The sequence below is a fragment of the Amblyraja radiata genome, chromosome 22 (genome assembly GCF_010909765.2).
Source record: "Amblyraja radiata isolate CabotCenter1 chromosome 22, sAmbRad1.1.pri, whole genome shotgun sequence".
NCBI classification, from domain to species: domain Eukaryota; kingdom Metazoa; phylum Chordata; class Chondrichthyes; order Rajiformes; family Rajidae; genus Amblyraja; species Amblyraja radiata.
Window position 1 is genome coordinate 6,559,217 of NC_045977.1, and position 27,371 is coordinate 6,586,587.

A 27,371-nucleotide genomic window follows, 5' to 3' on the forward strand; every position below is an offset into this window, starting at 1 on the left:
CCTGGGTCTCCAACTAGAGAGTGGTCCTGACCTACTATCTACCTCATTGGAGACCCACGGACTATCTTTAATTAGACTCTACTGAACTATATGTTGCACTAAATAATATTCTCTTTATCCTATATCATGAGCACTATAAATGGCGTGATAGTAACTATATATAGTCTTTCCGCTGACTGGATAGCATGCAACCTAAACGTTTTTCCACTGTACAAGACGAAACTAAACTAGAATCTCTTTGTAACTTAATTAGATATTTTCTATAATATGGCAACAGAACTGCACACTATATTCAAGGTACAGTCTCACCAAAGTCTTGATCACCTGTAACATGATCTTCCAACTCATATACTCAGTGCCCTGTCCGATGAAGGTAAGCATGCCACATGCCTTCACCACCATTTTCAGGGAACTATGTTCTTGCACCGACAGATCTCTTGTTCTATAACATTTCCCAGGGCCCTGTCATTCACTGTGCCTGCCTTGGGTTAACTTGCCAAAATGCATCACTTCTCACGTCTGAATTAAATTCCATCTGACCCAGTTCTCCTCGCCTGCGTTGGCCTATTACCTGTGTGCCAGAAGGAACTGCAGATGTTGGTTTAAACCGAAGATAGAGACAAAATGTTGGAGTAACTCAGCGGGACAGGCAGCAGTCTGAAGGTTTCGACCTGAAACGTCACCTATTCCTTTTCTCCAGAGATGCTGCCTATCCCGCTGAGTTATTCCAGCATTTTGTGTCTATCTTTGGCCTATTACCTGCCAGGCTTTGTCCTGCCCCTCCTGTCTTGTAGCTTTCTTTTCTCCTGCCCCATACAATCAGTCTGAAAAAGGGTCCTGACCTGACCTGCTGAGCTACTCCTGCACCATCTTCCATTTGCTGTCCCTTGATTCATTTACCCATTTGATCTAGATCCTGTTGTATCCTTGGACAATCTTCATTCTTGCCCACTACCACCAATTTTGGTGCCTTTCACCAACTTACCACCTTCATTCTCTTATAATTCGTTAATATATGTGACAAACAATAGAGGACTGAATGCCCATTCCTGTGACACACCAGTGGTCACAAGCCTCCAATCTCAACCACAGCCCTGCACTCAGCCATTTTTGTTGTTATCGTGAAGTAAATTGAAGTAAACAATTTGCCAGCTGAAGTTTAGTTATTATGTGTGACGACTTAATTTTTCATCAATTATCAATTAATAGTTAAGAATGTTGGAGATGAACGGGATTAACTTGGATAAACTCCATAAATGAGGACGGGTGATACTGTATGTGATTAACTCATGTCTGTTCTTTGCAATGCAAGATGCACATTAAATTTGTGAGGCTTGCTGTTTCAGTTGATTGCTATTTGTAGGCAGCACTAAGTGTGCTGTTCATTAGTTGCTTCTGACAACAGGGTGCCTGATACCCTAAATGACTTGGATTGCTTAAAGACCGTTTGCATCTCTGGAAAGAGAGATGAACTTGGGGCGTGAGAAGTGGTAAGAGACCTTTGAAAAGTGGATCTGCTGTGAGGCTCTTGAAGAGGCTGAATAAGCAAGGGTGTAAGCATCAAGGTTTTCTGACAATACATTGGAGGCCCCAGCAAGAACTGGAGCAAACGAGAAGTGTCTTGTATTCACTGATGATCTGGGCTTAGCAATTATATCTTTTACGGGTATATATTCTTTCCAGAATCTGTTGCGACCTGATGAGTTAAGGCCTTCCCCCCTTCCTCCTCCTCCCCCCCCCACCCCCCCACCCCTTCCCCCCCTCCCCATCAGTCTGAAGAAGGGTCTCGAGCCAAAGCGTCGCCTATTCCTTCACTCCATAGATGCTGTCTACCTTCGAATTTCCCAGCATCTGCAGTTCTATCTTAAACATAAGGCTGGTTACAAATCATTAAACTTGTTATTTCCAATTCCAAGACATACAGAGGAGCCATTGGGTCAGATCCATTTACTTCATATATTATTGCATAATCTTGTAAAAAAAACTGCGCACTACATCAAATAATTTGGCTTCTCTCTCTTGTCATTTTGGCCTTCTTCCAGCAATATATTGCCTGACTGTAACTTCTGTTTTTATGAAGGGTTTTGTTGAAGCTGACAGCAGCACCAAATGTGAACAAACAATGTGATGTCAAATTATCATTCATAGACTCTAGTTAGTTGGTTCTAACTTGTCATGGAGGTTTGCGCTGAATCTGATGGCCCAGATGGTAAAATTTGATCCATACAGTAAAACTGTTTTATTAAAAAAAAGCAAACTCTATGCAATGAACATTCAAAAGCATAATTGCAATCCAAGTACATGTGCTGTGTATGCAGTTTGTAAATGTTAAAAAGTAGTTTTGCTGCATGTTGTCAACCAAATCTGTATAAACTTGTAATGCAGTCTCAATGATTATCTGCTCTGAGCTGGAAGGTAAATTTTTACAATATATTCCAGGTGAATCGATATAAAATCTTACAAATATAATCAAAAATTGAGTTATTTGTGCAGAAAGCTCCTCTCTTCCATTTTAGCCTCTTAAATGAAAATTAGATAATGTTCTAAATTACATATTATTCTTCATGAGGAGCAAAGCTCCTACTGTTCCAGAAGATGTACCTAATTGAGCATGGAGTGTTTCCACCAAAAATAAAAGATGATGAATAAATATCTTATCAACTGAATTAATAATGGGATATAACTAATATCACCATGGAGATTAAATTCCGCTTTAACTTTTTGGCATTTACTTAATTATCAGACCAATTGCCTTGAAAATTCAATCTAAATTTTCCTGATATTCCATGGATGGGAAAGATTTTGAGAGATATGGGCCAAATGTAGCTCTAGCTTAGATATGGCATCGGGATCGACGTGGCTGAATTGGGTGAAAGGGTCTATTTCTTTGCTGTACGATTCTATCTGAACTAAAATACCTATTTATTTATTTATGTAGGTAGTTTTCCCGTATATCTGTTTTGAGTTCAGCCTGATCCAAAGTGGGTCGAGATTTAAAGAGCAGCCAAGTACAGAACCCTCTCTAAAAGCTTATTAAAACCAAGACTACAATTCATATTAAGCACTACAAATAATACAGAACATGCTCCTCCGATAGTCGTATAATAATCTTCACCAAGAGACACTGGTTGTAATTTACAACATTTGTGAAGATGTGCCTCCTTCCCATTAGTTAATTATCCATTGAACACAGCAGAAGAGTTTGGGCTGATAGATTTGGGTTATGTGACAGCCTTCAACTGCTGTCAAACAATCTCTTTACAAACATAGAACCTCAACTCTTTAGAGTTCAATGATCTTTGAAGATTTATAAAAATGGAAAGTTGAGATTTTGCTTTTACATTTTCATTCTATATCTCCTGTCTCATGTATTCCTGAAGCTATCTTTTTTTATTTTACTGCAGTTTACTCTGAATCATTTAATATTGATTTAACTATTTCAATTCATACCTGGTTTAGATATTGGTCACTTATACCCTGAAATTTGATTATATGTACTTTAACGGAATCCAAGGGCGGCACGATGGGCCGAAGGGCCTGTTTCCACATTGCATCTCTAACCTAAACTAAACTAAATTTGCAATAGTGGAATGCAGCATGCAAGTATTATTATTTGACACATATTTTGCATAAATGTGGATAAACTTCTACCTCTGTGTGTCTCTGTGAGAGTTTGTCAGCATGACTTATTGTTGCTTCGTCTATTTATAAATGTGATGTGCATTGAGCTGTAAAAGATTCCAAATACTTTAAGTTGCTGATCAAAAGCCCACATGTTCTTTTGCTACTGACTGTGAAATCTGAAATGACATATTTATACGTGAATTCGGTATTAAGACTGGCCATTTAAATGAGTCTGCATGACTCCCAACTTTGTAGCAAAGTGTGTTCCAACTACTGTGATGTAATTTAAAAAAAATCTGTATTTTGCCGAGTGATAGATACACTAATATAAAATGAAGAAAATGAACGGATAAAAACACATTCATTGTCATACTCATTGAACAAAAATATAATTCAACTGAAATAAACAAATCTGTAATGGCTAGGATTTCCAATTATCCTAGCTTTGACAGATAGAAGAGAATAGTTAATTTAGTGAAGGTATCAACTATGTAAGTAGCATTATATTAAATAGTTTATTCTGCATTATTGACTTGTGTCTATGTAACTCCTACAGGCCCCAATACTTGCATTTTGGCAGAAGATAGACACGAAAAGCTGGAGTAACTCAGCGGGTCAGGCAGAATCTCTGCATAAAAGGACCCGAGACTAACTCTCAGTCTGAAGAAGGGTCACAACCCAAAACGTCACCTATTCATTTTCTGCAGAGACGCTGTCTGACCCGCTGAGCTTACTCCAGCTTTTTGTGTCTATCTTTGGTTTAAACCAGCATCTGACGTTCCTTCCTACACATTTGAATTTTGGCAAACAGCATTGTGTTAGGTTTCACTCAAATGTTAAATTGACAACTTACTATGAATATATATTTGTAATAAAGCTGAATGCAAATGCAAAAAGTAGTTATTGGATGAGTTACATAAGGAAAGTGCTGGAGGGCACAATAGCGTTGTAGTTATGGGGCAATTATCCAGAAGTTTGAGACTTGAGCAGAATGGTAATGTTGAACTTGAAACTACAATCGTTGTGAAAATCCATCTGGTCTATTCATGCCCTTCAAGGGTTGGAAATGTGCTTTCTTATCCTGCTCAACATTATTTCACTCTGGATTCACCAATGCGATTGACTTGAAACTGCCCTTTGTACCAGCCCATGTCTGTTCAGTGAGCAATTAAGGATTTATAATAAATTGCAAGCATGCCAACGCATTTCACACCCTGTGCATGGAAACGTGCGCTTGAGCCCGCTGCGTCCATGCAGACCTTTTTGTCTACCTGCACTAATCCTGGAGAAGGGTACACAGAAAGGGATGTGAAGAATAAGTAGAAGTTTGAAGGAAAATATGATTATTTTAAAGTTCAGCCTTGTTAGCCCCAGGAGCCAAGGTACGTCAGTAAAGCAGGGAATTTGGGCGAGCAGGATATGGTGCATTTACTACTTATGCAGCCGAGTTTTGGCTGAGCTGAAGTTTACGAAGGATGCCAGGATATCATTGGAATAGACATCCCAGAAGTAACAAAGACATGAGAGAGTTTCAGACACATCAACAATGTTCTTTTTCCTGGATGAATTTCATAAATAAATATATTCTTAATAGTTATGTTAATTTTTGTTGTTGCAAGCTAAAAACACAAAGGCTATATGTTACATTGTTTAATACATTGCATCATTGCATAGATGTTAAACAAAGTGATTGTTTGTTAATTTCAATGGCCAGCTACAGTGAAACGGACATACTGTGTTCTTAAGCGATAATGGTGCCTGATTACTGCAGGGAGGTTACATGGAAATAGTCTCTTTTTGTCTGGACTTTTGTTTCCCAAGATAGCTAGTTCTCCATCTGTCAATTTCCAAACTAACTTTTAAGTGGTTCTCTAGTTCCTGATAGAAATCAGTTATTCTATCAGGCCCACAGTTATCAATCAAGTTATATTCATTTTGTGTCATAGAAATAGACCTTATAGCTTTCTAATGGTTATTTTGGATGGCTGTCTTGTTGGTGCTGCAATGTACACCTGAATATTTTCATCGTCAACAATGATCAATCATTACCCTGGGGAAAACCAAACTGCTGGAGCAGCTCAGTGGGTCGAGTAGCATCTGAAGAGGCAAAGGGGTAGATGATGTTTCAGGTCATGACCCTGCATCAGGATCCTTCAATCTCTTGTGTCTACATTAATCTTCGAATATTATGATGTGGACATTGTGGATGTCAGAGCTTAAACGTGGAAGCTATTGTGGAAAACAATTAACCAATTTAATTGCTTTCCTATCTGATAAACATTGTTTACAACAGAAGGTACAAATGTGCGATTTTGAATGTGATATGAAAAATTCAGTGCAGAATTTGTGATTTAGATTCATTGAGCTATACTGTATGTCAATGCTAACCAAACGTTGACTCTGATTCTTGTTTGGCTTTTGTTTGTCTGCATTGTCACGGTAATATATTACTATTTTTTAATGTTTAGACATTTTGTTCACCTCCAGGCTAAATAATTTGTGACTTTTATGTTAATTAAAAGCAACTATTCAGTAAGTGAATAAATACCAACACCTTTTGTGATTAATTTGATTTTAATTGCTCATCCGAAAATGTTATAAAACTTGCTGTCTTGGATAAAATGCCTGTCATTCAAATTATACTTGCAGAACAGGTTGGCATAGATAATGAATGTTGCTTATAATCCCTGAAACAAATCTGTCAAGGAAAGGTATTTTCAGTCTTAACAAGTGTTGAAATAATTTAGCAATTTAAAAATCCTGAATATATTAATTCTCTGCAACATAGAGCCACGTTTCAGTGCCTCTTGCAGAAACATGGGTCCAAAATAGGAAGCAGTGCCAGATCAATTCCTGGTTAAAAGATCTTAAATGCCATATGGAGAGGAATAAAACAAAGAGGGGAGGAATGAGTTCTGGTTACGAGCTGCTAAGAGACGTCCCGAGCTCTGACGTACCTGCTACGGACATTCTACGTGCTTACCACGAGTTTGATTTTTTTTTAAACTCGGGAGAGCTCTTGAATTACCTCGTACAGTGGGACAGGCTCTTTCAACTGAGATAAGGAAAAGGGTCTTCAGATGATTGGAAATTTATTATAGCCCCCTTTCCCCCCAAATGTCAGAGGGAGGTAGAAGTGTAAATCAGAAGATGTTTTGCTGAGATAAAAAAATATAATAAGGCAGCTAGAGCAAGAAATTTCAATATTCAATCTCGTGAATAAAAAGTAAGGAAGATACAGAATTATTGAAATGCATTCAAGAGAACATTTATAATCTGTATGCAGTAAGTGAAGTAGAGTTTTTTTTGTTGTGAACAGTTTTAGAGAATTAATTGGATAAGGTGAGCAGCAGCAATGGTGAGTGTTTTGGGGCAGTAATGATAATTAAAAAAATTATACCACTGTGCCAAATCTAGCTCAACCCAACTCGCAGAACCTCAGAGTCCACCCTTCTTCACATGCCTAGTTTGATGCAGAGGAGAGATTACATGGACAGCAAAGCCTCGGTCAACATTTTTTCAGGCAGCCATTTGCAATGGCCCCACCACTAGAAGGCACCAATGGTTAAAATGCAGGAACGGAGGCTCTTTATCTGCATGCACATAACACTCTAATAACATTTAAATTGATGCCACCAATTATATAGATGGGCACAATCTAATCATCATTAGTGAGGAATGGCTGCAACGTGTTCAAGATTGCAAATTGAATATATCAGGAGACTCAACATTTGGGGAAATAGACCAAATGGAAAAGGAAGGAAGAAGTGGTTAAGCTAAAAAATATTTCTCCCTTGATTTCACTAATGTTTAATTAAACAAAGGACATGCATTTTTATGGGTTTATGAGGTGGTTTACCAGAGTGATGCTTGGACTAAGGTATAAGCTACAAGCTACAAGCTACAGGGAGAAACTGGACATTTCTCTGGAATGCTGGGGATTGAGGGAGACTAGTCTGAAGAGAATACAATTAAGAGAGGCAGAGGTAGGGTAGATAGTCAGAACCTTTTCCGTGGGGGATATAAAATATCAAATGCTATGGGGCAGAGCTTTAAGGTGAGAAGTGGCAAAGTTTAAAGGAGATGTTTGGGGATAGTATTTTACATGAAGGGTGGTCATAAGAGTGATAGGAGTAGAATTAGGCCATCAGGTTTATGCCACCATTCAATCATGGCTGATCTATCTTTCCCTCCTAACCCCATTCTCCTGTCTTCGTTCCATAACCCCTGACAACTATACCAATCAAGAATCTATCTATCTGCCTTAAAAATATCCACATTTTTCTCCTGCCTTCACATCCTTCTGTGGCAAAGAATTCCACAGATTCAGCACCCTCTGACTAAATAAATTTCTCCTCATCTCCTTCCTTTAATTCTGAGGCCATGACCTCTCGTCCTTGCCTCTCCCAATCGTGGAAACATCCTCCCCACATCCACTCTATCCAAGTCTTTCACAATTCTGCATGTTTCAATGAAGGTGGTGAGTGCCTGGAACCCACTGCTGGAAGTGGTGATGGAGGCAAATACGATTGAGGCATTTAAGAGGCTTTGGGATAAGCACATGGATATGCAGGGAATTAAAGGGTATGGATCAAGTGCAGCCAGATAAGAGTTGGTCTTGGTATAAAGTTCGACACAGAGATTGTGGGCCTAAGGGTCTGTTCCTGTGCTGCATTCTGTATTCTATAAGATTGGTCAGAGGGAGGATTATGTTTCTGGTAATAGCCCCAATAATAAAGGATGAATCGAAGCAGGAGAACAAAAGGATCTTGGTTCCGAAAATCAAGATGAAGAATCACTTTAGATGGGACTGCAAAACACCAAAATGGAGGCAACACTTTGAGAGGTTTGCCCTCAGCCAATAAAATTTGAAGAAGGGTCTCAACCCAAAATGTTACCTGTTTTTTTTCTCCAGAGATGCTGTCAGAGATGACCCTTTGAGTTATTCCAGCTTTTTGTGTCCATCTCCGGTTATGTAGAGGAGCGTATGGTTCAGGAAATGAGTGGAAAATTTGGGAAATTATTTTGTCTGAAAGGGAAGAGTTTATAATACTGCCAAAAAGAACAATGAGAATTATTTGAAAATCTCAGATTTCAGCAAGAAATTGATGAGAGGGAATGTAGAATAAAAGTTTAAAACAAACAATAAGCAAATACCAAGAACGTCTGTTGATATGTAAAAAGAATAAGGTTAGCATAAGGTAATGTTCATGCCTAACAGATTGAGGCTGCTGTAACTATATTTGGAAGAAGGAAGTAAATGAGCTCAATCTTTTACATTTGTCTTTGCAGAAGATATTACAGGGAACCTAAGGAAATAGTAAAGATCAAAAAACTGGAGTGATTGGGGAACTCATTGAAAGCTGATAAATCCTTTGGGTCAGGTGACCTGCATTCCATGGACACTATGGTGATGGATATAGCTTTCATCTCTTAAGGTCATAAGGGATAGTAGTAGAATTAGGCCATTCGGCCAATCCTGTCTATTCCGCCATTCAATCATGGCTGATCTATCTCTCCCTCCTAACCTCATTCCTCTGCCTTGGGGCGATCAGCCATGATCACAATGAATGGCGGTGCTGGCTTGAAGGGTCGAATGGCCTCCTCCTGCACCTATTTTCTACGTTTCTCCCCATTACCTCTGACACCTGTACTAATCAAGGATCTATCTATCTCTGCCTTAAAAATATCCACTGACTTGGCCTCCACAACCTTCTGTGGCAACGAATTCCACAGATTCACCACCCTCTGACCAAATACGTTTCTCCTCATCTCCTTCCAAAAAGAACATCATTTAATTCTGAGGCTATGACCACTATTCCTAGACTCTCCCACCAGTGGAAACATCCTCACCACACCAATCCCCCAAAGTTTAATTTGTGGAGAACGTTTATAATCTTCCGAAGTTCCATAGTTACAGAAGGTGGTAAATGTTACCCAAATCTAGGAAAGGAGGTAGAGAGAAATGGGGAACAAGTAATGAGTTACCTTGGCAGCAGTTATTGGAAAATGTTAGAATTTATTGTTAAGGGAGTGTTAAGTGGGCACCTTGATAATAATCATAATAAAAGTTAACATGAATGAATGTGAAATTATGTTTAACAGGTATGTCAGAATTTTTAAAAGAATTTTACCATAAAAATAGATAAAGGTGAAATAGTTAAACTGGTGTATTTGTACTTTTATGGAACCTTTGATAAGATGCAACATAAAAGGATTGAAGATTGTGTCACAGATAGAAAACTGAGAGTAGGAGTGAATGTGGCTTTTTGTGGTTAGAGGGCAGTGAGTCATGGGCTGTCATAAGGATTTACAAGGCCCCTGCTATTCATAATCTCTGATTCAATTCATTGATTTGAATGAGAGGATAATGTGCATCAGAACCAATTTGCTAATTATACAAAGCTAGGTAAGGGCGTGGGTAGTGAGAATGTTGCTGAGAAACATCAGTCAAGATTGGGTTTCGACGATGTGGCAGATGAAATGTAATTTGAACAAATATGAAGCCATCCACCTAGGTAGAAAAAGTGGAAAAGCATGGTAATTTTTGAATGGTGAGGGATTAAAAAATGCTGCTGTTTCAAAAGACTTGAGTGAGCTTGTACATATATCTCTGCACGTTAACACACAGCGAGCAATCATAGTGTTAGCAATGTTGGCTTTTATTGCAAGATAATTTAAGCACAAAAGTAAAGATGTCATTATGGCCCTCCTCACACCACATCTGTAATATTGTTGCTGACCAGGTGGGATATGTGAGAGAGGGAATGCAATAAAAATAAACATGACATAGAATGCTGGAGTACTCGGTGGGGCAGGTAGCATCTCTGGAGGAAATGGAGAGGTGATTTTGGGTTGGGACCCTTCTTTAGACTGATTGTAAGGGGGGTGGGAGGATTGTGGGGGGGGGGGGGGAGCAGGCTGGTAGGGAGGAGAGGCAGGGCAAAGCAAGGCAAGTAATAGGTGAATAAGGGCGAAGGTGTTTTTTGATAGGCAGCTGGTTGGAACAAACCCCTCCCTTTGCTGCTTCGCACGCCCCCCCCCCCCTTCTTTTCTTCCATTCATCCCCACTCCATGTCCCACTTGGACTTGCACCTTTTTCCCCCCTCCCTCTCCACTCATATTCCTTCCTCTGGCTTCACACATTTGTAACTCTATTCCTTTTGTCTCACACCATCTCTCTTTTAATCTCTGGCCTTTGTTCCAACCATCTACCTTAACCCCCCCGCCCCCCCCCCCCCCTCACCTGTGTTTACTATTTCCTGCCACTTCTCTCTCCCAGCTTTCACCTACAATCAATCTGAAGAAGGGTTCCGACCCGAGACATCACCATTCCATGTTCTCCAGAGATGCAGCCTTAAGGGGCTGCCCCACTGTGGTGAACGTAATTGACGAGTTTAGAAGAGTTTAGGGGAGTTTGAAAAAATGCCATGTTGAAGACCTCCTTCGACAGTGTAGAAGACTAGCTTTGTCTAGCTTCGGGAAAATTGGACACCGAATAGTGGAGAGTGAAGACGACCTCCTTCGACCTCCCTTCGACTATGATGAAGACTATCTACGACTACCTTCGACTACCCTCGATAACCTACGACTAACATGCAGACCTACCGCGACTAAACCTACGAGTAAACCAAGTATCGATTTTTTCCATGGCGAACTTTTTTTACAAACGGGCATTTTCAACGACCGAGCTGAGGCCACGAGTATGCGGGGACTACTCTCGAGCATGAAGGAGAGTTAGAAAGACTTCCTAGGACCTCGTGTCGACCATGCTGCGAGTATGAGTCAAGGGCAAACTCGCCAGAACTCGCGGATTAGGTCGCCGCAATGGGACAGCCCCTTTACCAGCACTTTGTGACCATTTTTTGTAAATAAGCTTCTTCAGTTCCCCATTTCTACATTTCCACCAAGATTACTGCGATGCTGATGTTTACTGGGATGAGGAGAGATGAGGCAAACTTGTATTTTGTTCTCTAGAATTTAAAACAGACGATATTGAAATGCACATAATTCTTGGAGGGCTTACTAGGTGGTAAATGTAGGAATGATATTTTCTCTGGATGGTGTCCAGAGTAAGGTTTCAGATCTTAAAATAAGTGTCAACTATTTGTCACTGATGTGAGAAACAAATTCTGATGGGTGGTCGATTATTGGAGCTCTGACCTAAGGAGGAAGTCAAATGTAGCTGGTGAATATGTTGATGAGCAAATTTGATAATATCTTCAGAGATATGCAGACCTCTGATGACATCCCACACAGCTTCCTTGGCCATTTCCAGGCTGTGTCTGCACCGCCACCGCCGACCCTTACGTGCGCTCCGGCCACCCGCGGGCCGCGACCAATAACTGCCGATCCTTGCATCTGCCCCGACTGAGGCCATTAATCCAGCACTTTGTGTAATAACCAGCAACTGCAGTTGCTTGTTCCTACTGCTTATACAATAATAATACCGTACATTATAGGTCACAGTGGGTAATAACGAACTCCCCCACCCCTCCCCATATGGTATGTTATAATGAAGGTTTACTGTAAAATTGGGTCCATTCTACACTGGATTGAATTCCTACATAAAATTGTTTATAGTGTAATTACAGCTGCTGATTTACACAAGTAGTGTTCGAGCAGTTCTTCAGGTGATCCTCTGAGACTACATTAAATGTTATTTTTATCAAAGTTTTCTCATCTGATTAACAGCTGAAGTCATTGTGGCACTTATTTAATGTTCAGTGATATTTTGAGAAAAAATTGCATCCTTCACTTGAATACATAAACAATTAATTTAAATTTGAATTGTTTATTAATTAGGAGTGCCAAACTTGAGAGTTTAAATCTTTATGTTATTAAATCTTTATTATTACTTACACATCATTTGAATGAGGCAAAATGTGAAATATTACTTTAATTCATCATGCCCAATTGTTAATTTCAATCAGGATCTATTAGCTATTTGGTGCTCCTTGAAGTTCTAAATATCTTTGTATGGTGCAGTTATACTAGGATGGGCTTGTAGGTTTGCCCCCGTATTTAAACATAGCAGCAAAACTGACCGATTGTAATTACCAATGTAATGCAGGACTCAAGGATTCGGATCAATGAATGGCGGATGCACAAGGTGAAGAGCACAAACAATTATTTATTCAAGCAAACACATGACAAAAACACAAAACAAAGATCAACTATCAATAAAGAAACAATACCAAATAACTTACACTCCCTGCGTATTCTAGTATCCTGTCTGCACTCTCTCCCTCTCTCTCTCTCTTGCTCTCTCTCTTTCTTTCTCTCTCTCTCTCTCTTTCTCTCTCTCACTTTCTCTTTCTCACTTTCTCTTTTTCTTTCTCTCTTTTTCTTTCTCTCTTTCTCTCACTCGCTTTCTCTCTCTCTCTATCTCTCTCTCTCTCTCTCTCTTTCTTTCTCTCTCGCTGAACAACAGGTAATTATGTGTCAAGCTAGCTATCCTCCTTGGTACTACAATGGTGTGAGTTATGTGTCCTATCAGACATCGAGATAGTCGCAGATGTCTCTGGGAAAGCAGTGACCTCGCAGAGTTCCTCATGATCTCCTGGTCCCTTTCAATTAGCCCAAGCATTCATCGAAAGTATCTACTTGTTTTTCTAAGCATGGTTGGAAATGTGGTGGTGCTCATTTAGTTGACAACTCCATTTTAGTTCACAGTCTGTTTAACCCTTACATTACACTGATGGAGAAACATGACCATTGTGGCAAAAACCTGCCAGCAAGTGACCTTGAAAGCAAAACACTTGATAGGAATAATTACCTCAAAAAGTAGTTGATATAAAAAGTGGTTGGAATTGAAATGTTAGTAAAGTGGAAGCACCTGTTAACCCGGATGTAAATGGTGTAAATCAACATTGATGTTTGTACATTTCTTCATATTTTTACTTCAAATGGTTCCATAGGGTTCTGTTATTGACCATCAAAATTAATTCATCCTATTTATTTTGCAAATACTTTGATATTTCCATCTTTGAAGTGTAACCTAGTTTACTTTAAGACGACCAATTCATTGGTGGTTGGTCATTAAGGGCTGTGACACACCAAGCCTGACCTGCACTTGTAACATCCCCCGCGATTTGGGAATGAAAGTAAACCTATCTGCTAGTTGCTGACGGAGAAAGTGAAGGTGGCAGGTCAGCAGTGGGTTTGACCAGTCAGGGCCACAATGGAATAATTAACTGTAGAGCTGGCCTCAACCGTTGTATGTAATAATACTTAGTCTGCACAAACCTGTGCATACATCAGTAGTCTTTCTGGGCAAATGGAAAGGAATGCTCATTGCAGAACTAGCCATTGATGTGCAAGCAATTGCTGGTTAAATAGGGAATCTGGAGCAGATTGAGCACTTTGAAATGCTCAGTTGAGCAGGTGACCAGATTACACATTTAGTGGAGAGGTGCAGAGCAGAGATTATCAACTAACATGTGGTTTAAAAAGTTGGTCTGTAATTTTTGCCGAAGCACCAAAGAATCATCATTGTGTCTGAAGCAGACTTATTTTCAAAAGGCTTAGGCCCCACCTACACTTTTAATTATCACATTAACTATCATATTACAGGAAAGAAGCTGAGCAGAAGGTTTAAAAAAAAAAGTAGCTATCATAAAGGATGTATAGGAAGGAACTGCAGATGCCGGTTTAAACCGAAGATGGACGCAAAATGCTGGAGTAACTCAGCGGGACAGGCAACATCTCTGGAGAGAAGGAGTGGGTGACGTTTTGGGTCGAGACCCTTCTTCAGATAATAGTTAAAGGTGTAATAATCTCCTTAGATGATGCTTGAATGTATAATAATTTGTCACTAAAAGCTATACATTGCTTTTTCACACAATAAAACATTAAGCTGTGTAACTTTAAGTTTATCTTTCATCTCATCTCATTTAGTTTTTCCAAACTTGAGGAGTGGTGATACAGATCTTGTGATCCCAGAACCTAAACCTGTGGTGGATAATGATGAACTGGCAAGCACCTATGAGCGGAAGCTGATTGAGGTAACACAGTCTCGGGCTTTCTTGGTTTATTTAGGTATTTATCTTTTTGGGTAAGCTTCTCTTGATGAATGTAATCGTCTTGCTGCGAACTATTCAACATTGGACCTGCACTTTGCAAGAGTGGAAAGGTGATATGTTGACTGAAAGTCGTTGAGAGTTTACAATGTAGGTGACCTTTAGATTGCAGAAATGCATCATCAACTTTATACCAGTGCACTAATTTCTTCCTTCTAGGGGAAAGGATATTTCTTACTCTCCCACCATAAACAGTGGTAAAGCACCTATATTTTTGATCTTCTGCATTGATACTCATGAATCAATTAAAACAACAGTGCCAGTGTATAGCATGAAGCAAGAATGTGTAGAAGATGATGAAGGGGCAGGTGTACTTGGGCATCGGGGACCAGAAGTTTCATATGGCTAATTTCACAACTCAGTTCATTTAGCACACTCAATGGATAAATGTAATCAAATTGAAATTAAATTAGTTTTCGGGGTCCCCTGATGGCTTCCTGTTTCATAGGGAGAGCTCTATGGTTTGACCCACTGTTGAATCACTGTAAGAAGTCTCTGTGGATAGTAAGGACTTTGGCTTGGCCGTTCAGCAAGTCAATTAGTTGGTCAGAAATAATGAATATAAAGGATGAAAAATCAATAACTATGACAAATGTTGAGGCATGAAATATTCCAGAAAAGGCTGCCAAGTAAAAACAGAATCTGTATCTTCACAAGTGAGCTCAAGGTTTGCAGATGTTGGTCTGTGATGAAACACACAACCCTAACGTTAAGGTAAGGGCGATAAAGGTGAGCAGGAGGCAGCAGAAAGCAAATGTAACTCCACCCAGAAGCATCTTACTTAACGGGTTCACTTTTAAGATTTCCACCTGAACTTTGGTTTCTTTTTTCTGTGTTGAAACAATCGCTTCTGTACTGTAACATTGCAACACCAAGTATCCCAGATGATGGCTGGAAATATTTCTGGAGTATGCTTTGAAATTTGATTTTACTATATGGTAGGTTTTTAGACTTTTCCCAGTTGCTTTTTGCATTTTGTTTGATAAGTTTCCTGTTTGCCTTTTGCATATTTGTATGTGTCTACCTTTCCGATCCATGTACAAGTGTGGCACTTGACATATTTCAGTTAATAATTTTCAATTACTTTTTATGTAAATTGTTAATTAAGTCACAAGGTGCAAGTTTGATAGACACTGAGTGTTTGACATTTGAGCATGAGAGAAATGTTACTAATTGCTGTATGTGCCATTCAATACTTGATAATGGAGAAGATTAAACCATGGCTATATGGTAAATATATCGTGAAGTGAACGTTCTGAAATTTGATTTATTTGAAAGATTGTTCTTTGATTATTTTACTGTCAATTTTCTTTGCGGTGTAATCTTTGAAATGAGACGCTAAGCAAGTGCTTTCTCCACCTTAAACAAAACACTTGAATCATGTTATCTCATTCTGGCCCAAATTAGTTTTTCTCAGAAGTAGATCAATTGATCTTTTTCATACTATTCAATAATATTTGTGCAGGTAAGTGTTTAATGTGGTAGGAGTGATACAAATGTTATATTTGTTGATTTGTTTGCTTATTTAATCAGTTATATATAATACTATAAGACTAAGCGGGACCCGTTGGGTCCCAGCATCACACGGGAGGGCTGGTCACCAATGCAATATTCCACCACTCCACCAATTCCAAGACTGCTCGCCAGTGGGGGGAGGGGGGCTGTCTGTTGCGCTAGTATGGGTGTTGCGGGCCGAAGGTACTGGTTTCCAGAGGGCTAGTATAGACATTGTGGGCCGTATGGATGCTTGGGCAGGTATCCAACTGTTGCTACGATTTTAAAAGCCAAGCCAAGGCAAACAATTGGGCTGCAGACACCCGACAACCAAAATTCATTTTGTGAACACAAACTTGTTAAAAAAGTGAGGCAAACAATTGGGCTGCAGACACCAGACAACCAAAATTCATTTTGTGAACACAAACGTTAAAAAAGGCGAGGCAACCACTTGGGCTGCAGACACCCGACAACCAAAATTCATTTTGTGAACACAAACTTGTTAAAAAAGCGAGGCAAACAATTGGGCTGCAGACACCCGACAACCAAAATTCATTTTGTGAACAGAAATTTGTTAAAAAAGGCGAGGCAAACAGTTGGGCTGCAGACACCCGACAACCAAAATTCATTTTGTGAACACAAACTTGTTAAAAAGGCGAGGCAAACATTTGGGCTGCAGACACCCGACAACCAAAATTCATTTTGTGAACACAAACTTGTTAAAAAGGGCTGCAGCCACTTTACAGCCGCATCGAGGGGACTCACCGTGGAGTAGACGTGCATTCAGTGTGATTCGCAGCTCAGAGAGCCGTGATCCTCTCGCTTCCTGGGTCTGGCAGAGACTGAGTGAGGCACGACACTTCCTGGTTTTATAGTCCCTCCCCCTGCCGCCAGAGAGAATGGGGAATTTTGTAAAAACATTAATATCTCTCTCATTTTTCATCAACGGAAAAAATCTGAGCGAGGTGGCCAAAAATGACGGTCGTAGGTGGCAGTGTTCTCTCGGAAAACGCAGCACAGTCGGCCAAAAGCGGTCAAGATCAGAGATTTAGTAATATAGACTAGACGAGGCGCGGACCCGTTGGGTCCCCCTCCCCAACGCAATATTCCACCTCTCACCCATACATGAGGCGATGTTCAGTCAAAATGGCGATCCCGGCCCGGTAACCCTCCCCCAACAGCGCAGGCGCGTATACCGGGCCCACTGCGCACGTGCGGATAGCGGGCCCACTGCGCACGCGTGGATAGCGGCCCTGGCAACCCTCCCCCAACTGCGCAGGGAATGACTTTGTGAAATGGAAGGAAACTTACTACTATACACCCCAGAATGTTGAGTCAGGCACCCCTAAAATTGTAGCGCTATCGAGTACCGTTTTGGCTGTATTTTGAGCCTATACAGGCATGCAGAACAAATCACACTTTTGGCTATATTTTTAAAGTTTATAAAGGAAATACTTTGTCAAATCGAACAAAATGCGCTACTGCACACCGCAGACTAAACGTGAGTAAGGTGGGCCTAAAATTGTGGCGCTATCGTGTACCGTTTTGTCTGTATTTCGGGCACATATATACACACGTATATACATACAAGATGAGAGTTTTAGTTTTAGACTAGACCAATTGGAGCCCGTGGGGTCCCTGTCACATGGGAGGGCTGGTCCCTGAACGCAATATTCCACCACTCACCCCTAGCCCCCAACTGCACAGGCATAGCTGATGGGTTCCCGCCAGAGATCCCCGTTGTTACAGCAACCCTCCCCAAGTGCGTCTCATCATCCCTCTTCCCACTACTATCCTCCTCCATTCCCCCTCATCCCCAGCATTCCCTCCCCCTCCTCTTCACCCTCCCTGTTCTTTCCCCTCTCCTTCTCCCCTCCCCCACTCCCTCCCTCACCTCTCCCTCCCTCTCCTTTCCCCTACCCTCAGTCACTCCCTCCATAACCCCTCTCCCCTCCCTACCCCCCTTGACGTAATTGTGAGGTGGAAGCTGCTGTAAATGAGATCCCATTGTGATGTCATTGTGGGGTGGAACACTGTTGACGGGCAGTTTATGTAAATGACAATAGACAATAGGTGCAGGAGTAGGCCATTCGATGTGATCATGGCTGATCATCCCCAATCAGTGCCCCGTTCCTGCCTTCTCCCCATATCCCCTGAGATGAAATGCCATTGTGATGTCATTGTGGGGTCGAAATCTGCTGGTGGAAAATAATAGTTTTTGTAAAAGTTTAAAATGTCAATAACATATAATGTGCCATCAATCTGAACGAAACTTGTTGACTTGACATCACAGGACAATGGTGAATAAGGTACAAAAATTGTAGCATTATTATGTACAGTTTTTGCGCGGATGTATGTATGTACAAATATAGAAATATTGAAATATAGAAACGATGGGAGTGTTAATAATATAGACAGATAGATGAGTTTTAGACCAACTGGGACCCGTTGTGTCCCGTTCCTCCAACGCAATATTCTACCACTCAACCTTAGCACCCAAACTGCGCAGGCACGTCGCATTTCCCCTCATCCCCAGCACCCCCCCCTCTTCACTCTCCCTCTTCTTTTCCCATTCCTCCTCCCCTTCCCCACTCCTTCCATCACTTCTCCTCCTCACCTTCCCTACCCTCCCTCCCTCCCTCCCTCCCTCCCTCCCTCACCTCCCTCCCTCCCTCCCTCCCTCCCTCCCTCCATAACCCCTCTCCCCTCCCTAGCCCCTCCTCTATCTCTCCCCCACCTCACCACCCCCCTATCCCACTCCCCCACTAAACACAATGTTTAAATAACATTAAACAACAATTCTCACCTTCTCCTCTTCCTTTCCCCCACTGAGGATGGCTGAGGACCCATTGGATGCCCAGTGCGCTGCCAAGTCAAGTAAAGATAGCAAGTGTGCTGTTTTTTTATTTATTTTATTTCAATAACTTGTAAAATATAACATCAATCTATACTGCACATACCAGGACATTGGTGAGCAAGGTGGGCCTAAAATTGTTGCACTATCGTGTACCGTTTTTGCGCATATATAGGCACAAATATATATAGGTACAAACAAGATGAGAGTTTATAGATATTCCATCAATTATATCTCCAAGAAGTGTGGTAATTAACTGTCATAATAATCTTTTATAACCTGTTTATAATCTGCTACAATATTATTAATCTTTGTAATAATGCCACCAGTCTCATAATGGGAGTTCATAAATATTTAGGATGCATTGCACTTTTACCACCAAAAGACTTGTAATCAAACAAAAAATGCTGCAGCTAGACACTAATCCAAGGAAAACAGGACTGAAAATGTTCAGTGCAATGTAGACATTTGCAAAGATATCATTTGCAAAGAGATGACTTGAATATTTAGACAGAGAGCACAGCTATTTGGTTATTGCTGTTCCATTCAAATAAATGCAAGCACGAATTGAGCCATTGTCCACCTCAATGAAATAATTGGAAATTGAATAGACTAACAAATCTTCAGCTACTTATTTTTTATAGTTACAACAAAATCATAATCATTAAATTACTAAAATGTTAATGATTTATAGGATATAAAAACATGAATAATTTAGTTTGGTGTGCATGCCTTAATTGCTCGGGGCATTGAGTATGTATTGGGCAGTGATGCGGCCTGATATGACTTTGGTTAGGCGCCCCATTACAGGAAGAATGTGGAGGCATTTGAGAGAGTGCAGAAGATGTTAAGCAGAATGCTGCCTGGATTAGAGGGCATCAGCTATAAGGCGAAGTTGAACAAACTTGCATTGCATGAATATGTTGGAAAGAATACTATTTCTTGGAAGTTAATTTACTTAGTTGTTATTTTGACTCTAGAATGGATTCCAGGAATAAAATCAACATTAGTGGATATATACAAATTAATAATTCCCACGTTCTCCAAAATATCTAGGAAGGAACTGCAGCTGCAGGTTTAAACCGAAGATAAACACATAAAGCTGGTGTAACTTGAGTTACTTGAGTTACTCCAGCTTTTTGTGTCTATCTACTCCAAAATATACACTGGTACTCCAGTGACCACCAGTCCACAGACTGCAGATTTGGTACAATGCTCTTGATCCTAAAATCCAAACACTCAGGACCATGTACCCGACTTTGTTTCAAGAAATACATCTGCTTAGACTGTGTGCTGTTGTTTCAAGAACCTAAAGTGAAGCCCATTCCTTCCTGCTGCTGCTTGCTGCTGTGTCAGGACCCTGGCATGAATCTCTGCTCTTCGCTGGTTCTTCCTCAACAAAAAGTCATTGCACAGTTTTGTGAGGGTTGGTGCTGGGTGGACCAGATCAAGAGGTGTGATCGCACCTTATCACATGATTCTGGGCTGTTGTAGGGGATTGGCAGCAGCTAGCTAGTGTTGACAGGTTGTAGAGGTCTCTCATCATCTTCTGTCGTATGTCCTGGGAGATTTTGTTTTCACTCCTTTTTGTTTGGCTCCAGAGCTCTCTGCAGCTCCTAGATTTGACAATAAACTCTCTTGAATCTTGAGATTTGCAGATGGTGTGTCCAATAACAGCTTCACAGGCAGTCTCTTCCACGCTGGGCACTGGGGCCATTTATTGCTGGATTTACACCGAGTACCTAATGAGCAGCAAGGCCGTGGGTTTGTTTTGGATTCTTGGCACCACAGTACTATTACTAATGCCTCTGTAAATTAAAGGCTATTGTAGTAATCCCATGAGTACTCTCATTCCTGGGATCACATCCCGAGCACTAAGTGAGATACAGTGTCAATAGTGTATTATTGTCATATGTCCCGAAACGGAACAATGAAATTCTTACTTGCACAAGCCACAACAGATGTGTAAACATTATATTCTGTAAAACTCACACTAAACAACAAAAAAACTTCAGTTCAATAATAATGCAAATCATAAGCCTGATGGTTGTAGGGAAGAAGCTGCTCCAGAACCTGGACGTTACAGTTTTCAGGCTCCTATACCTTCTTCCTGAAGACAGGAGTGAAATGAGAACGTGACCAGGGTTGTATGGGTCTCTGATGATGCTGGCTGCCTTTATGAGGCAGCAACTCTTGTAGATGCCTTTGATGGTGGGGAGGTCAGTACCCGTGCTGGACTGGGCAGTGTTCATCACTTTTTGTAATCCTTTTAGTTCCGAGGCATTCGAGTTGCCAAACCAGGCCGTGATGCAACCAGTCACAATGCTCTCCACTGTACACCTGTAGAATTTCAAGAGTATTCGTTAACAAACCGAATCTCTACAATCTTCTAAGGAAGTAGAGATGTTGATGGGCTTTCTTTATGAATGCATCAATGTGCTGGGTCCAGGACAGATCTTCAGAGATATGCACACCCAGGAATTTGAAGCTTTTGATTCTCTCCACCACCGGCCCATCGATGTTTGTGGATCCATGTCCTTCCTTTTCCAAAGTTCACAATCAGTTCCTGGTCTTACTGACGTTGAGAGCAAAGTTGTCGTTCTGGCACCATTTGGTCAGTCGATCGATCTCCCTCCTATACACTGACTTGTCATCAGCATCATCTGTAATGCCCCTGTCCCACTTAGGAAACCTGAACGGAAACCTCTGGAGACTTTGCGCCCCACCCAAGGTTTCCGTGCGGTTTCCGGAGGTTTTTGTCAGTCTTCCTACCTGCTTCCACTACCTGCAACCTCCGGGAACCGCACGGAAACCTTGGGTGGGGCGCGAAGTTTCCAGAAGTGTCCGTTCAGGTTTCCTAAGTGGGACAGGGGCATAATTCATCCAACAACGCTGGTGACGTCGGCAAACATGAAGATGGATTTCGAACTGTGCACAGCTAAACAATCTTGAGTATAACGTGAGTAGAGCGGGGGGGGGGGGGGGGGGGGGGGGGAGGTGTTGAGCACCCAGCCTTGAGGTGCTCCCGTGCTGATGTTATTGAGGAGGAAGTGTTGCTGCCAAATTGTACAGAATGTGGTCTGATGATGAGGCAGTCGAGGATCCAGTGTGGAGGGATGCGCAGACACCCAGTTCTGTGGGGCTGATAGCCAGCTTGGAGAGGATAACAGTGTTGAACTATGAACAACAGCCGGTCATGTGTGTTTTCATTGTCCACATTGTCCAGTGCAGAGTGGAGAGCCCGTAAGATTGCTTATTTAATGACCTGAACAATTGGCAGCCTTCAAACAACTCAGACACGTGCTCCAGGGAAGATATTCTTTTTGAGATTTTTATTTTTTCTCAAACAAAAAAACTGTGCAGTTAAACTTAGTTAAACTATGATAAGAGGCTTTCTTGTTCTATTGGCAGTTGTGGTGGATTTAAAGTAGATTGAAAATGTCAAGAGACTGCATCCAAAATCAAGTGATTCTGTGCAGCGTCAATAACATAGGCCAAATAAAGTCATTTTTTAATCAATGTGATTTTAAAACTGAAATGTTCCTAGGAGTTCTTATTTCTGTAGTGCCGTGCATCTATTTTGCTTTTACCTATATCATGGATTGGAAGTAGGATAAATGCATTGCCTCTAACAAGTAATTGTGAATTATGTTCTGAAGATCAATCTTCAAGGTCAATCACACTTCCCAGATGTCAATATATAGCTAAACAGTTGAAGGCTCTTTAGGTGTTTGTCTAGCTATATTTAAAATTGGTGTTAATGTTTCTGCCTTCAGTCGTTCAGGCATTGAATCCCATACCTCCACCGCTCTTCTGGAGAAATACATTTTCTTCAACTCTCTTCGAATCCTTTTACCAATTAATATAAACCTAATTTACAGTTGAAAAGTAAAACAAAAATAATCTGCTGGTTAATCCCTCAGATGACTGAAATGTGCTTGGAGCTTGCTCATCACAAAGACAATGAGCGTTCTGCTTTTTGTAGATATAATTTTGGTCTTTCATTGCATTATACCATTTATCGACAGGCATTTAATGTGAAGTAGTTCTGGTGATGATGAATCGATCCATGTTTCTAAGTAATTTCAAACACCAATATTACTTCTGGACAAAATATGGGAAATTAAAGTTGTGACTATGTTGGGCTGCTGATGTGAGTGAAATTATTGTTTTTCTTTGCATGGTGTAGCATTATGGTACTCGAAGTTTAAAAAAAATCAAGACATTATCTGTAAAGGAATATGCTACGTTTGATTAAACACTCTCCAATATTGACCTTTTATCTAAAAATATACTGATTATGGTTTGTGAAGCATATCTTTAATTATTTTTTTAATGTGAGGAACTGCCTTGTTCATAACTGTCTACACTTTGTTAATTAAACTTTTCAATCTTAGCAAAGTCTAATGGGTGTAAGGAACATCAAAGTTCATGGATCGGACAGTTTTGGAGGGATATGGCCAAAAGTAGGCAGGTGGGACAAGTGTGATTTGGACGTGTTTACTGGCGTTGGGCTGAAAGACCTGTTTCCGCGTTGTATCATTCTGTGACTATAACTGTGAATCTATGACTAATGAAATGGCACAAACTCAAAATTAAGTGTTATTAAGTTTCGATTATTACACAGCTATTAAATAACTAATTTCACAAATCTCAGCCTAAGATGACTAGCTCCCCAGTCCCTTGACTAACCTACTCATGTATTCATTGAATGCATTGAAATAATATTTTTCACATAATTTCCAGCAACATTGGTTGTCTTCACCAAATGAGTCTTGCAAATTGTAATCAATGACATCTGAGAATATGGAAGCTGCAGCCTAGCATACTCTTTTTGGTCTTACTATACAAGAACATGGAAAAAGATAACTTGCACCATTTCTTTTCCTTATTATAGCAGAAATTGTCATTTAATTTTAAACATATAATATTACCCTGATTAGAAATACTTATTGTATTAAGAGTAAGTGAAGGCTATCTTTTTGGATTTAATTTCCAAGTCTGATTTGCTTACTTATCATGGGTAGCTTGAATAATCATCTTGCACTTTAGCTCTTTGTAAAATTTTCATATCATTTGCTAACACTAACTTATGATTTAATATGATTAACCTTAATGAGTGCCATGCAGCACATGCAGATGTGGGAGAGAATTCTTATTTTATGTCAAGCTTGTGTATTATATTATAGATGGAACACAAAGTTTGAATTAGGTCATTCTTTCATCAAGTTAAGCTGTCTAAAATGGTCACATTTTAGGCCAGTTTCTCAGTCCCTCAACCCTCCACCATATTTCTAAGTCATTTCGCCTCCATACATGTTATTTTCATACATTCACCAGTTCAAGTTTCAAGTTACATTTATTGTCACGTGCACCAATTGGTACAGTGAAATTTGAGTTACCATACAGCCATACGAATAAAAAGAATACAACACATGATAGAATTTAACATGAACATCCCCACACAACGGAATCAGCGTTTCCCACTGTGAGGGAAGGCAATAAATCAGTTCTTCCTTCCTCTTTGTTCACCCGTGGTTGGGGCCTCGAGCCCACCGCCCTCGCCGTTACGGCGGCCCGATCTTCAAGCCCTCTCGCCGGGATGATCCAAACTCCGACATCGGAACGGAAGAACATTCTCAGCGGCTTGGAGTTCCGAATCGGCCATTGCCCTCTGAATTGATTGTTGGCATGATATTATAACTAATGAAGGAATAATAACAGAGTCAATAAAGACTTGGTTGTGGCAGGCCACTACATGCGCCATAAACAGTACTTCCTTCAGTATTACTTGTGTTTATAATAATAATAATACATTTATTTGTATAGCACGTTTAAAAACAACTCATGTTGACCAAAGCGCTTCACATCAGTTTAGGTACTAATTTGATATATACAACGGTACACAGACCTAACAATACATACATAAACTGTTTACAGCGCCCCCTCAGAGGGGCTCAAAAACGCTTGGGAGTAGAAATGGGTTTTGAGTCGTGACTTAAAGGAGTCGATGGTGGGGGCAATTCTGATGAGGAACGGGATGCTATTCCACAGTCCAGGTGCTGCAACCGCAAAAGCACGGTCACCCCTGAGCTTAAACCTAGACCGCGGGATAGTCAGTAGCCCCAAGTCGGCCGACCTGAGGCACCTGGAGGTAGAATGGTGGGTTAGAAGATTTTTGTTTTATAGGGGGGGCGGGGGCTTTGTAAACGAATAAGAGGAGCTTGAAGTTGATTCTATACCGTACTGGGAGCCAGTGGAGAGAGGCCAGGATCGGGGTGATGTGGTCCCTTTTACGGGTACCCGTCAGAAGTCTTGCAGCACTGTTTTGGACCAATTGCAGGCGGGACAGGGATGATTGGCTGATGCCAGTGTATAGAGAGTTGCAGTAGTCAAGGCGGGAGGAGATGAATGCGTGGATGATTTTTTCAAGGTCGTCGAATTTGAGGAATGATTTGATTTTAGCTATTGTACGAAGCTGGAAGAAACTAGGTTTTACCACAGAGTTGACTTCTTATCAAACTTTAATGCAGAGTCAAATATCACGCCAAGGTTTTTGACATGCGATTTGACTAAGGAGGTTAGGTTTCCAAGGCCGCCTGTTATTGTTTTGATGGGGTCGGAGGGGCTGAGTAGGATGACCTCAGACTTGCTCTCGTTAAGTTGGGGGTAGTTCTGAGCCATCCAACATTTTAAATCATCGAGGCAGTGCATGAGGCTGTTTAAATTAGACCGTTTGTTGGATTTCAGGGGGAGATAGAGCTGAGTATCATCTGCATAGCAGTGGAAAGAAATGCCATGCCTTTGAATGACTTGGTCGAGGGGAAGCATGTAGAGAGAGAAGAGAATGGGGCCAAGGATGGAGCCTTGTGGAACCCCGCAGAAAAGGCTAGCTGGGGAAGAGAAACAATTGCCTATGTTGGTAGAGAAACTCCAGTTTTTTTAGGTAGGAAACGAACCTGCTCAGGGCAATACCATCAACACCAACCCCGTACCGGAGACGGTCAATTAGGATGGTATGGTCCACTGTATCAAACGCTGCGCTGAGGTCGAGAAGGAGCAGGAATGCATACTTGCCAGTTCCTTTACATTGTGGATGGTACAATTGCCATTGGTCCAGGGAACCTGTAAACAGGGTTTGTGAGATGATTGTAAGAGGTGGTATTTAGCCTGTATTATAAAACAGGAATTTTAAGCTTGTAAATGGGAACAGCAAAGGCATCTGCAAATACATCAGGGGTGTTGGCATGCTTTGATACTTTTACATCCGTTTTCTCACTGCCACAGCCTGATGTAGTTGTTTCATTTGAACTTTCTGACTGATTCATCGCTATACCAAATTGGATAGCTGGTATGTGCCAGTCATTAAAGTTTTGTCTCCAGGGTAACTAACTGCTGGTCCCCTGTGGTAGCAATTTTATTGTTAAAACTCTCTTAGTTCTCAATTGTAATCTGTGAAAAATGCACAGAACCTCTACTCTAACTATTGTTTTACCAAAAATAATTGAAAATGCTTTCTGAAATTATACAGCATTACTTTCTGAATAATTGAAAAATTAATTGTCTTTGATAAGTTGGAATAAAACATAAAAAACACATATGTCACAGTGTCATAATTTAATGCATCCATCTTTTCTGTCTTGCAATATCAACATTTAGTTTGTTTTTTCTTGAAGGCTACAGTATTGCTCAAAAACCTTGCCTTTGATATTTGAACTAAATCATGAACTTAAAGAAGCATGTTGAGAGGAAATGGGAAGGTGAGAGTGATGGGTATTTGTGCCTGTTATTGAATACATATGTGTAATAAAAAGTGTGTAATTTGCCACAGGTATTGAAGCAAGGGATTTATTGAAGATAGACACAAAATGCTGTAGTAACTCAGCGGGACAGGCAGGATCTCTGGAGAGAAGGAATGAATGACGTTTCAGGTTGAGACCCTTCTTCAGACATTTTGTGTCAATCTATGGTTTAAACCAGCATCCGCAGTTCCTTCCTACACAGGGTGTTATGCTGAAGATTGTTTGTGCTCCAGATTTATTCCCATGCTTGCATTGATAAGGGCCTAAAATAATGTTCAGTTGCAAGTGAGTATTTATTTGATTTTGAGCAACTCTTTTTGTTAAGCCTTGAGTCGTGCGTGCTGTTCTATATTGGTAATTGAAGCAAAAGGCTTAATGAGGACCACATTTAATTTCACTGCTTCAATATGTATTTTGCTTGGATCTAAAACAAGTCTTCAAAAATTTGCATTCGTTCTCAAACATATGTTAAGAGGATTTTTCCTTCAGGGGAAGTTTAGAACTCGAGATCATGGT

General features: G+C 40.6%; 1 protein-coding gene across 1 annotated transcript in view; it reads left to right on the top strand.

The window, feature by feature from the left end:
• snx29 (sorting nexin 29) overlaps positions 1-27,371 on the top strand; it is a 679,392-nt gene that overhangs the window by 294,822 nt on the left and 357,199 nt on the right. The window contains exon 15 of the mRNA XM_033040302.1: positions 14,524-14,630. Within this exon, the coding sequence (XP_032896193.1) occupies positions 14,524-14,630 (107 nt within the window). The remainder of the gene's footprint in view (positions 1-14,523; positions 14,631-27,371) is intronic.